The 13,347-nt window shown below is 41.3% G+C and overlaps 1 protein-coding gene across 2 annotated transcripts in view; it reads left to right on the top strand.

Annotated features, from left to right (window-relative positions):
- The window catches only part of ttc28 (tetratricopeptide repeat domain 28), a 761,973-nt gene that overhangs the window by 44,513 nt on the left and 704,113 nt on the right, over positions 1–13,347 (top strand). For both annotated transcript variants that reach the window (XM_078554281.1, XM_078554279.1), the window contains exon 2: positions 10,126–10,410. In XM_078554281.1, coding sequence (XP_078410407.1) covers positions 10,126–10,410 — 285 coding nt within the window. The remainder of the gene's footprint in view (positions 1–10,125; positions 10,411–13,347) is intronic.

The following is a 13,347-nucleotide window of genomic DNA, read 5'->3' as shown; positions in this document are numbered from 1 at the left end:
ACTAATTTAGCTATACATGATGTGTCTGTAGAAGTTTCATCTTTGCTAAGGCAACACCCTTATAGATGAAATCTGGCAAATTTATCACAAGTACAGAAATAAATCAAATTCATGCCTCAAAATGATATCATTGAGTCTAGTTGCAGTAACTGGAGTTCACCTATTGTGTTGGTACCAAAATCAGATGGAACACAAAGACTGTGTGTAGACTATCGAAAGGTGAATGCAGTGACAAAAGTAGATTCATATCCTATACCACGGTTGGAAGATTGCATTGAGGAAGTGGGACAATCAAAATTTATCACAAATATTGACTTGCTAAAAGGATATTGGCAAGTACCATTATCAGAGAGAGCAAAGGAGATATCAGCTTTTGTGATGCCAGATGGACTATATCAGGTTAAAGTCATGCCATTTGGTATGAAAAATGCACCTGCAACATTTCAAAGACTGACAAAGTAATTACAGGTCTGAGCAATTGTACTGTTTATGTCGACGACTTGATAGTTTTCAGTCAGACCTGGGAGGAGCATTTACAACATCTGGCAGAATTATTTCCTCGATTACAAGAAACTAATTTGATGATGTACTTGGCTAAAAGTGAATTTGCAAAAGAGCAAGTTATGTATCTAGTCTGTACCATTGGACATGGTAAGGTTAATCTGAGAGATGTGAAAGCCAAGGCTATCGTGGATTTCCCTGTGCCTATGACAAAACAAGAAGTCTTGAGATTTCTGGGCATGAGTGGGTTTTATCGGAAATTTGTACCAAATTTTAGCAGTGTATTTGCTCCACTGACTGAACTATTAAAAAGAACAAGAAGTTTGAATGGACACAGGAGTGTCAGAAGGCATTTGACAATTTGAAAACTGTATTAACTACGACACCAGTTTTGGCCTTACCCAATTACACCAAGCAATTCAAGTTGGCCATTGACGCAAGTAATATCGGCATTGGGGCTATACTGTTACAAGAAGATGACACTGGAATTGAAAAACCGATAGGATATTTTTCATGGAAGTTGAATTCACAGCACAGAAGATATTCAATGATCAAAAAAGAGACTTTGGGTTTGGTGTTAGCGATGCAGCATTTGAGATTTATGTGGCAAACAATTAGTCAGAAACAATTGTTTATAGAGACCACAATCCTTTAAAGTTTCTGGACAAATTTTGAAACAGAAGTGCAAGGCTATTCAGCTGGAGTTTATTACTGCAACTATTTAATCTACAGATTATACATGTAGCGGGATGAGAAAATCTGATTGCAGATGCTTTATCAAAAGTTGAAGCTTAAAGGGAAAATTGGGCATTTAAAACCTGGACACTGAACTGAAATGATGTCTGTTGATACTAAGGATTTGTGTACATCTTGTTATGTTAATGCATGCATCTGGTAATGTAATAGTGTAAGTATATAGATAAGTATAGCAGATAGTTAAGATGGGTTAATGAAAATGAAGCTATCTTTTTAAATTATGATGGTTCAATTTTAATAAGGAGGGGATGTCAGGAAGATAAAATAATTCTCATAATGTTATTGGAATTTATTGTAAAATAATAGTATCTGTTTCTGTATGTGTCTGTGTGTGTGTGACTCAATTGGATTAAAGGCAGCTGGTTTGAAGGTAAACATGGGGGAAGTTTAGAATGTAAGGTGTAAAAGGACATTTGTATTTTTAAATAAACCAGGCTAGATTGTTTTCAAAGGAGGGGTGAAATGTGTCATGTAGCCAGGTGAAGTTTAGAAACAGTGGCCAGGATTTTTCCGTCGGTGAGTTGGGGGCGGGGCCCGCTCGCCGACGCGAAAATGACGTGGGATGATGTCGGGAGGAAACCCCAGATGTCATCCCGCCCCATTAAAATATTCAGGAAGGCGGGGGGCGCAGCAAAATCAGCTGTCTGCCCGCTGACCTGTCAATGGCCAACTGAGGCCACTGATAGGGTAGTTAACCCAATTAAAGGCCCTGCCCGTCCAACCTTAAGGTTGGCGGGCAGGCCAGGAGCCCCAGTGGGCTTCTGAAAAAACATGAAACCTCATCCGCTGGCAGGATGAGGTTTCATGTCTGTTTTTAAAAACTTCATGTGATATTTATTAACATGTCCCATCTCGTGTGACATTGCCACATGAGGGAGACATGTTAATAATTTTTTTATTTTTCTATTTTTGAAATTTATACGCGCGAAAGAACACACTTTGACAGTTGGGGAATAACCCCCCCCCCCCCGCACAGGAAGCACATAGCGCTTCCCGTCAGGTGGCCCGCCCACTCATAATGGCGGTGGGGCCCATTTCAGTGGTGGTGATCAGCTGCCCGCCCGCTGCCAGGCCAGTGGGGCCCGCCCGCCCATCACGGGCAAAATTCTGCCCAGTGTGTTTATTTTTCCCAAAGATTACTGGTAAAACTTTGTGCTATGAGAGATGTTTATTATCAGAAAGATAAAGTCCAAAGACATAGTGAAACAATGGGAATTTGCAATCAAAGGGGAAAATATGTATAAAGGAGCGAAGATTGTGTATAAGGCTAGGCATTTTAAGATCTGACAAGTTTGAAAAGCCTTTAGGATCCGTGCCTCAACCTGCTGTCTGCAAAGAACTGAAGTTAAGGAAACTCACTTCTGAATTGGATTGTCAGGGTATCATGTTTCTTTGCCTGGGTCTTTTAGAAATTATGGGCAGGATTTTACACATCGGCGAGTGGACCCCGCCCCCGCTCGCCGATGCATAAAATGACACGTGGTGACACTGGGCGGAACTCCTGATGTCACCACGCCCCATTTAAATTTTCAGGTAAGCGGGTGCGCAGCAAAATCAGCTGTGCACCCGCCGACCTGTCAATGGCCAATTGAGGCCACTGACAGGATCAATTAAGTAATTAAAGGACCTGCCCGTCCAACCTTAAGGTTGCGAATTAGAAAAAGCATGAAACCTCATCCACTAGCAGGATGAGGTTTCATGTAGGTTTTAAAACATTTTAATAAAGTTTTTGTAAAAATGTTGGACATGTCCCACATGACGGGACATGTTAGGGAAATTTTATTTTTCTATTTTTAGCTTTTTGACATTTAGAGCCAATCTCCCTGAGACAGCACTTAGCCTCAGGGAGATGAGTGCGCTCTTTCGTGTGCATGTGCGAAACAGCACACTCTCGAATTTGTAGACATATGTATGTGCTTAAAATCATTTCCCTTTTTAATAAATGTTTAATCTAGTTTTGTAAAAACCTATAAGATTTGGTGATCTTAGTACTACTGGATTCAAGACACATATCTCGAAATGTTTACAAACTGCAAAACCAGTTGTGGCAGTTGTTTCAAGTTTCCTTTTGGAATTTGAACAACTCAGCATTTACCATCTGCTGTGCTATAACATTAGTCAAACACTATATGCTGTTAACAAATCTATCCTCAGCTATGCTTGTGAAATGGCTATTAATTTTATTCTGGATTAACCAGCACCAATATAATAGCAAGATTTATCCTTCTCCCCTTCTTTTGAATAGGGGTCTAATATTTGCAATCCTCCAGTTCTTTGGCGCCACTGCTGTATCTAAGGAGGATACCATCGGCTGTGCCATAACACTACTTTTTCACCACATTTTAAAGTGTCAGTGTGTGATAGACCTGCTCTAGGCAGAAGTCTTAATAGCATTGGTAATTTCCCTGTGTAGAGCTAATGGTGTTCTACGTAACAGCAGAGTCCAGCCTTTGCATCATCGTTGGCGAGCATGTGAAATGGTGGCAATGGATGTGCATGAGTTTGGCCTCATCATTGTGATCATGTTAACAGAGGGAGCTTTAGGATACTGTGGAGTGATGGAACTGAATTTTTATGACTTTACTTCCTCAACTCACTTTCCTGATTTTGATTCTGAGACCGCGGCAATGGGAATGAGCATAGGTTCTGTCTCTGTTTCTGTCCTCCAGTCCCACCCGCCCCACCTGGATGAGTCAGCTCCGATCACACTCATTCCTCTCCTGATGATTAACAGATTCAGGTCCACTTGCCAAAACTAATTTTCGGAAAAGGAAAAATGTGCAAATGTTAACAAAAAGTTGAAATATTGAGACTGTTTAAATTAAATTTATTCATTTAAATTTTGATAGATTAGAAGTTTTTGATTTATGTTGCCTCCATCTTCTGTTCCTGGGGGCAAGTAGAGTATCTGTTTACAGTGTGCTCTCTGCATTGCAGTTAATCTGAATAATTTGTCTTCAAAAACTCCAGTTTTATTTCACCATTGACTCCCGAACATTAGATTCAGGGAGTTATGAGAATATTACACGGAATCTACAACATGGAATTAGGGCATCTGGCACAACTGGTCTGTGCCTGGGTTTATGTTCTGCACAATATTTTATGTAAATATTGTAGTGTTTAATGAGTGAGATTAGACAAGTGTAAAACACAACTTCATAATGACCACAAATCATTTCTATTTACAGGGTCTAGGGAGTTTTGTTTTCAGCATTCCCTCACTGCAGTATTACTGGGCAATGTCTGATCAAGTTCTAGACACATGCTAGATATTACTATACGTGAGGAAATAGATGATTAAAACATTTTTTTATGGGCTGGGCGTTCCTGCTGTGAGAAAGCTGTGCCATTATCAGCACATACCCTTGAGGAAGGTGTGAGTAAAGAATTTACAAATGGATTGAAATTACAAATGACTTCACATTTCATAGATATGTAGAAAATTTTAATTTTATCTTACCTTGCATCCCCCCCGCAACCACAGGATTCTCAAAAGTATATTATTCCCACCAGGTTCCACTGACATTCTCAACAAATTGATTTAAAAATTTTGGCCCTCTTTTAAAACTTTTCTCAGCCTCGTTTCCCGATATCTGAGCAATCTTCGTGTATGCCCTTGCTTGTGCCCTCTGCTCCTTCAGCACCACCCTTTTAAGCAGTGCATTCCAAACCTTAACCGTTCATTGTGTAAAAAGAAGTCTTTCTGAATGTTTCTTTTGCCAATCGCGCTCTGGTTATTGACTCTTCACTGGAAACAGTTTCTCTTTATTTACTCGATCTAAACTAAGCACCAAATCTGCTCTTGACCTTCTCTGTACTGTGGAGAATAACCATTGATTCTCCAGGGTTAATGTCATTTGTGGATTAATATGAGGATGGGCGAGAGGAACTAGGCTGTGCTCCTCTACCTCCCACCTTTATTCATGGGTTGAGGAGTAGGTGACGTTCCCGTCTTGTTAGTTGGCAGACAGTGTATAAAAACAAAACAAGTACTGGGGAGAAAATTAAAGCCAGTTTTGTTTGAAATTGAATTTAAAATTGACATGAATTTAATGGAACACAGTGATTTCTAAAAAAAATCAAACCAGAAAACCCAAGGCAAACATTCTAAAACCATTGCCTTATGTATAATGAATTTTCAACCTTATCCCATCCATATGTGGACACAGCTACATCAGTATTACATGCAAATGAAAGCTACATTACCTATTGTTAAATAGGTCATTTGTAAAACATGAGTACCCATTGCTGTTTCTAGGATGCAGCTTGCACAAGATGGTTGGTTTTGTCTACGGCATTTCAAAAATACAGTAATTGGATGAAGTGCTTTGAAGTGTTTCAACATGATGTCCTATTTACTGGCATTTTTAAAAAAAAGAATGCTTGGAAGCATGCTGCTTTGCAGGGCTGTGTGTTTATGTGGTTTTGGCATTGTGTCATTGAGTTCAGCGTAAAAATGAAATAATCCTGTGCAATTACCGTCTTGATCTTCTCAGTTGGGAGGGTGAGAACGGAGTCCATCAAAGCAAAGGAACGGCTACATCTGAAGAGGTGAAAGGTCAATGATTTTCCGTACTCCAGCATGGTTCCTTGTCTCAGCTCAAAAGTGGGACCACCTGGTGTTGCTGGGAGCTTGCCTTAGTTGCTATGGTGTAGACATTTGGTTGCTATAGCGTTTCCACAATGTGAATGGTGATGCTACACATCTTTTAAGTTAATGAGGGGAATAATTTATCTGTGTCTGGCCCTAAAGTGCTCTCAACCCCTAAGTGGTTGTTACTGACTGTTTTAGAGATGTCTGACTTTGTGGTTACAGAGAACTGTAAAGACAAACATCAGATCTGATCTCCAAAAATAGCCTGTGGATTGTGATCTTGTGCCAGCTCCATACTTCTGAAGATCTGTTGTCCCCATGACTGTGTCTGGGTATGGGCAAATAAACATACAACCGTCGGTTGAACATCGGCAGAAAAGCTGGAACTAAAAAATTAGGTATACAGTGTCTTATCGTGAATGGCGAGTTTCAACAAAACTAACTTAAAAGGGCATTGATTCAAGTTTGCTATATTTCACAAGAGCAGACCTTGTTCTCGACTGTTGAGATGCGCTAGGCAGAGTTGAGGACTAGCAGGAAAATTGGGGTGAAAATAAGGCAAGTTGCACCATGTTGATGCACCTCCGTGTAGTGAGCGTCAGGGTGGATGACCACCAGAAGAATGCCACCAGACTTGGCAGCGATATGTGCGCTGTAGGATAGGAGTGACTGAGGAGAGGAGAAAAAGAAATTAGCTCATTTAAAAGGCATTATTAACCTCTGCTTCCTTTGTCATGGGTTAAAGGTGATTTGAGGAGAATTTTAGCTGAGAGGCTATGCATATGGGTCGGTGCATGAATGTGGATCTCTGCATGAATGTGGGCACATGTGCTCTTACAACTGAAAGATTTATAACATTATATTTTGGGACTGTAGCTTTAAATTTCAGGTAAATGAAGGGGTCATGTGACCTTTACTGCAGTCTGCCTTAATGAGCCAGGATGGTTTGATTCACAGTATCTTTACAGTGCAGAAGGAGGCCATTTAGCCCATCGAGTCTGCACTGGCTCATTGAAAGAGCATTCCACCTAGTCCTACTCCCCTGCCTTACCTCTGTAATCTTGCATATTCTCTCTTTTCAGGTAGCAATCCAATTCCCTTTTGAATACCTCGATCAAACCTGCTTCCACCACCCTTTCAGGAAGTTTGTTCCAGACTCCAACCACCCTCTTGGTGAAAAAAAATTTCCTCACATTACATTTACTCCGTTTTATAATTATTTTGAATCTGTGCCTTCTAGTTCCTGCTCTCTTGTGTGGGAACAGTTTCTCACTAATTACCCTGTCCATACCCCTCAGGATCATGAATACCTTTATCAAGTCACCCCTCAGCCTTCTTTTCACCAAGAAAAACAGTCCCAACCTCTCCAATCTATCCTCATAGCTATTGTTCGTCATCTTGGGAATCATTCCTGTGAATTTCCTCTGTACTCCCTCCAATGCCTTCACACCCTTCCTCAAGTATGGCGCCCAGAACTGGATGCAGTACTCCAGATGAGGCCTAACCAGTGTCTTATACAAGTTCAACATGACCTCCTTACTCTTGTACTCAATGTCCCTATTAATAAAGCCTAAGATACTGTATGTTTTATTAACTGCTCGCTCAACATGCCCTGCCATCTTCAATGACCTATGTACATATACACCGAGGTCCCTCTGTTCCTGCACCACCTTTAGAGGCTCTCCCTTTATTTTGTACTGTCTCACCATATCTTTCCTGCCAAAATGGATCACCTCACAGTTCTCTGCATTGAACTTCATCTGTCACTTGTCTGCCCAATCCACCAACATGTCTATGTCCTTTTGAAGGTCAAGACTATCTCTGTCACAGTTGACAACATTTCCAATCTTAGTATCATCTGCAAATTTTGAAACCATGCCCTGCACACCACAGTCTAGGTATTAATATATATCCGGAAGAGCAAGGGTCCCAACGCTGACCCCTGAGGAACTTCACTACAAACCTTCCTGCAACCTGAGGAACAATCATTTATCATCACTCTTTGTTGCCTGTCACTCAGCCAATTTCTTATCCAAGTGCCTACTTTCCCTTTTATTCCATGACCTAGAATTTTGCCCACAAGCCTGTTGTGTGGCACTGTATCAAATGCCTTTTGAAAATCCAATTACACCACATCAACAGCATTTCCTTCTCTGTTACCTCCTCAAAAGACTCTAGCAAGTTAGTTAAACATGATTTTCCCTTGATGAACCCATGCTGGCTTTCCTTAATTATCCTGCACTTGTCTAAGTGAATATTGATTTTTATCCTGTGCTGTAGTTTCTAGAAGTTTCCCTACCACTGAGGTCAAACTGACTGGTATGTAGTTGCCAGCTTTAACCTTGCACCCCTTTTTGAACAAGGGTGCAATATTCTCAGTTCTCCAGTCCTCTGGCACCTCCCCTGTGTCTAAGGAAGACTGGAAGATTACCAGCAGTGCCTTTGAAATTTCCACTCTCACTTCCCTCAGTACCATTGGATGCATCTCATCTGGACCTGGTACCTTATTTATTTTAAGGAAAGATAGCCTTTCCAACACCTCCTTCCACTCGACTGTGAGTTCTTCTAGTGTACCAAATACCACCTCTCTCACCTTGGCCTGGGTAGAAAGTTCTTCCTTTGTAAAGACAGATGCAAAATACTCGTTCAACACCTCTGCTATTTCTCCCGCCTCCACATGCAAGTCCCTTTTATTGTCCCTAATCAGCTCTAGTCTTCCTTTTACCACCCTTTTATTATTTACATGCTTATAGAAGACCTTGGGATTCCCTTTAATCTTCGCTGCCAGCCTCTTTTCATGTTCTCTCCTTGCTTTTCTTATTAGTTCCTTCACTTCCCCTCTGGTCCTTCTATATTCAGCCTGATTGCTAATTTTACTGAAAAGGAGAAGAAGGTGGGAGTATTTACACTTGGAGACAATGGCAGCAGCCTCTGAGTTTGCAATGTTTAGATTTTGAGTCTCCCAAAGTCCCAGAAAAGTCTTATAGGCATCAGGCTGTAAAAGTTGTGTTGTAAACAGTTTATTTGCTTCTAAGATGAAAGGCAGTTGGAGTCAAGGATGGCTCATTACCTTTGCCCTCAGGTAGAAATGCTTATGTGTTTCATGTTGCCAAGAGGAGGAGGGCAAAGGAAGCCATTTTTGAGATCAGGTTACAGGCTTCCCTATAAATCAATGATTATCACAGATAGAGAGCAGTTCTGTGTGGTCAGCAGAGTGAAGAGGCTGCTGGACTTTGCGACCTACCACTCCCACAGATGTGGGAGGCAGATAATCTCTAGCCGAAGAGATGTACCCTAACAACTTCTACAGGTTCCAGGAGGTAGGACCTAGCATAGCCAGGGGAAAGAGGAATCATCAGAAGAGGCTTTACTGATTTAAGAAACTCTCTGAAAGCTGAGGAAAATGCCTGGGAACGATCACTTGAAGTTGTGACTTGGTGAAGCTGGGATATGGGAACCCATTGGAAGCTGGGAGCAATTGTGGACTGTTTGCTTTTGGTACTGTAATTCTGTGGAGTGTGCAATGGCTGATGAGTATAAAAAGGGAACATTCTCTTTGTAATTTGAAGCATAAGTGTCCTACAAAAAGAAAATAGTGTCAATAGTCAATAATGCTTTTAGTCATTTGTTACAGTAAAGGTTTTAATGTGAAATATTGCCGTGTCATTCATTCATCCGGTAATGGAAAGTTTGAATCTCTTTTTAAATGTTATAGGTCTCTTCGGAGATCATAATAGTGCCCATGCCTCTGTGTGTGTGTGTTTTTATAGAATTGTGCCTTAGTGTCATAGTTAGTAAAGCCACAGCACAGGTTTGGCATTATGCTGTTAAGAGCTGGGAATGTCCTCAGTTCAATTTCTAGTGTCTGCCAAGTTAGCTGATCTAATCTGGGCTTTACTGGTCATGGCTGTGGGAATTGGGAAAAATCAACAATAGCAACAAAAACTTGCATTTATTTGGCGCCTTTAACATTGCAAAATGTCCCAAGGCATGTCTTAAGATTGTTGTCAATAAAAAATTGTCCTGGATTTGTACCTCTGATCAGTGTCCTGTACCCTCTGCTAGAAAACACACTTGTGGACTTGGAGTGGGGATAGGGTGGAGCTTGTTTGTAATAATCCCCCAGGAATCCCTGTCTGAGTTCACATCTAGCCACATGGCCAAGAGACTGGAGCGTGACCGTGGGATTGTACCACAGCAAGAACTGACACTGTAGGAAAGGAAAGGAAGCGTTCTTATTTAAAAATAAAATGTCACATTTTGTTTTGTTGCAGAGCTCCGTCTTCGAAGAAAGCCTAATGCGCAGAATCTCTGGTAGCAGCAGTGTGCACACTTTGAGCAAAGCAGCTTTCATTGAGAAGGTCCGAGAGAGCAACGCTGCGTGTCAGAGTGGAGATTTCACAACAGGCGTCCAGCTCTACACTGAAGCTATTGCAGCTGACCCTCAGAACTGTATCCTGTACAGCAACCGATCAGCTGTTCTGGTGAAACTGAACGAGTATGAGAAGGCCCTGGATGATGCAGTCAAAGCACGACTCTTAAACCCCAAGTGGTCAAAGGTAGGACAGTTCCCTTGATTTTTGAAAAAGGTGGAGTCACCTGTAACTAAACAGGTACGCCCACTCTGTTGTTGTAAGATAAATTTTCTTTTCAGATCCTTTTGCTGATGCTGCAACCCTTTCACTGTGTGACTGACGCCTTGATAGTCCGACTCTGTTACTGTGTGGCTGATCGATCCTACTGCAATACCAAGCCTGTTGATCTAAACAATATCTCATCTGTCACATTTGTCAAGTTGTGGGTGGATGACTGAACATAAACTTCAAATGGCACAGTATTTATGTTGCAACCTTTACATGTAATTCACCACTTGTGGTGCGGACTGAAAACAAGCGGGTCTGCGATGTTTCATGGTGACTCTTGGGACGTCATGAACGGTGGAAGCAATCCAGAAATTTGACTTGTACAGTGCTAAATCACACAGATAGCAGGCCAGGCGTATAAACTACTGGTGTTCCTGTGCAGCTAATGACTGATAACCCTGAAATCGGTACATTATGGTTATCTGGGACCAGTGTGACAGTTTTCAGGGAGGGGAGATTGGAAAAAACCCAGGAGTTAGTGTGCTTACATAAATTTTCCAATTGAAAAAAAATCCCTTTTAAACGACCAACTGTTGCACATTGCTTGGCTTTAATTCATTTAAGAATACAGATTCAGAAATGTGAAGGCTTTCGGGGAGTTTTAATACTACAGTTACGGGGTATGAAGAGTGAGTTAAAGCACACGGGAAGAAGCAGGTTTGTGGCACCTGAGTATTTGACTGTCCAGATTCCATCCCAGAGTGAACACAGAATTGAATATTTATGATATATTTAACTCCTAAATTAACAGTCCTGTTTATGTCTGCTCAGCATGTGCACTCAACTGTTCTATTTATTTTATCTCTGATATTTCTGAGTGTTCATATAAATGCTGTGCATCTGTTGCATATTCTGTTCCTATAGTATATACGACCTGAGTTTTGGTTGTCTCCACAGTTTGAAGTACAGCATCTGTGCACACTTAGTACCTTGTCTGTGGAGTAGTTGGATGATGATTAAGTGAACTGTGCGTTACCAGGAGCAGGACACAGCGCACAATTCAATTAGGGGAGGATTGAACCATCAAAATGCAAATGAGCCACCAAGTGGTTGACAAGTGGTATAAAATGTGCGATTGACACATGAGTTTACCCTGGTGTTCTTATCTATCCACAAGGGAATTCTTTCTCAAGTCAGCATGAGAGTCTGTTTCAGAAACAAGATTTGTAAATACTACAAGAACACAAGTGGAGAATGTTAATACTGTTCGTACTTCCTTGTGCTCACCCTGCACCCCTCCCTGAAAAAGTTAGCAAAGTGTAGGCTGAAGCTATGTAATGCTTTGTACAGGCTGGTTCAAGTTCAGTTCTGCTGAACAACGCACAAGGGAAACATCAAAGCCTTGGCTGGCAGTGGTGCAGAGGAGGCCCATGAGGTTAATTCCTAGGAGTTAGGAGCAAAAACGATCAAAATTTGGACTCTTCAATACTGAAAGAAGACAGCTAACAAAGGAATTTTATGGTGGAGTAGTATGTGAAATAGAATAGGTTAATGCTCAGCACTGAAGCGAATTAAAACACTGCTGCAGGATCAGCAGGTAGGAGGCAAGTTTAGGACCAATGTCAGGAAGCACTTCTTCAATCAAAGCATCATTAATACTGGGAATGGTGTCGTTCAGGAATTGGAGGTGACGGGTCTGGAATCACAGAAGAACCAACTTGGAAGCAGTGATGTTTGGACTGTAGGTTTCTATTGAAGGCTGAGCCTGTTACAACAAATGGTTTCCTCCATCTCAACTTAACTTAGTGCCTACCTATCAAAACGTATATTGACACTTTCTGAATCAGGAGTACATCTGTCAGTGCTCTGAATATATCATTACATCAAACATATTTGCAACTTACTCTCATCCAAGTTGGTCCCCTTAAATATAAATAAAAATATAAAATATTGGAAATATTCAGCATGCCTGGCAGCATCTGTAGAAAGAGAAACAGAGTTAATGTTTCAGATTGATGACCTTTCATCAAAAGGAAAAAGTTAGAGATAATAACAGGTTTGAAGTAAGGCATGGAAAGGCATTGTGGGAAGAACAAAAAGGGTTGGTGATAGGGCGGAAGGTGGGAGTGTTTACCGTAGAACACGGCATGTAAGTTAACCTTGATGTATGAGACAACCCCATTTTTTTGGTACGTTTAGGCTTATACTCGACATATAAGTCAACCCCCTCCCCCCACACACAATTTTTTCAGCTCTTAGGTGCATGTTTAGGGCTATTCTTGTATTCAGAATATATTTTTCAGCTCCGAGATGCAAGTTTAGGGTAAAACTCACCTTAAAAGTCTACACATGGTATCAGGCAGGTGATATGGGCTGTGCTGCCAAGAGGTTCCGTGGGAGTTTAAGACTTTGCCTACACGGAGCGGACTGTGCATGGCGACCGATGAACAGAAATGGGCCCTCCTGCACCAGCAGTTCGTATTTTGTACTCAGCATATAATTTCCCTCCATTTTTGGAAGGCTTTTTCAAAGCTTCAACAGTCGACGTGTACACCGTGATCTATGCTAAATGGCAGGAGGTATGATAGTGGTGCAATACAAAAGCCCATGGTAATGGGACAAGTAAAGAAACAAAAGATCAAGAGGAGATGAAAGTGGGAAAAGCAGAATTATCTCCAGCAGCTGCCAGCAAAGAAATGGGGGCAGAGATGATGACCTGGAATTGTTGAACTCAATATTGTGTCCAGAAGGCTGTAAAGTGCCTAATTGAAAGTTGAGTCACTGTTTCTTGAGCTTACATTAAGCTGCATTGGAACAATACAGCAGGCCAAGGACAGAATGGCCAGAGTGGGAGTAAAGTTAGAATAACAGGTGACTGGAGTCACATGTGTGCACTGAATGGAGGTGTTCCAC

This window comes from Cetorhinus maximus, chromosome 12, assembly GCF_964194155.1.
Source record: "Cetorhinus maximus chromosome 12, sCetMax3.hap1.1, whole genome shotgun sequence".
In the NCBI taxonomy this organism is placed as follows: Eukaryota; Metazoa; Chordata; class Chondrichthyes; order Lamniformes; family Cetorhinidae; genus Cetorhinus; species Cetorhinus maximus.
Note: the sequence above shows the minus strand (reverse complement) of the source record. Positions and strands in the feature narration are given on the sequence as shown.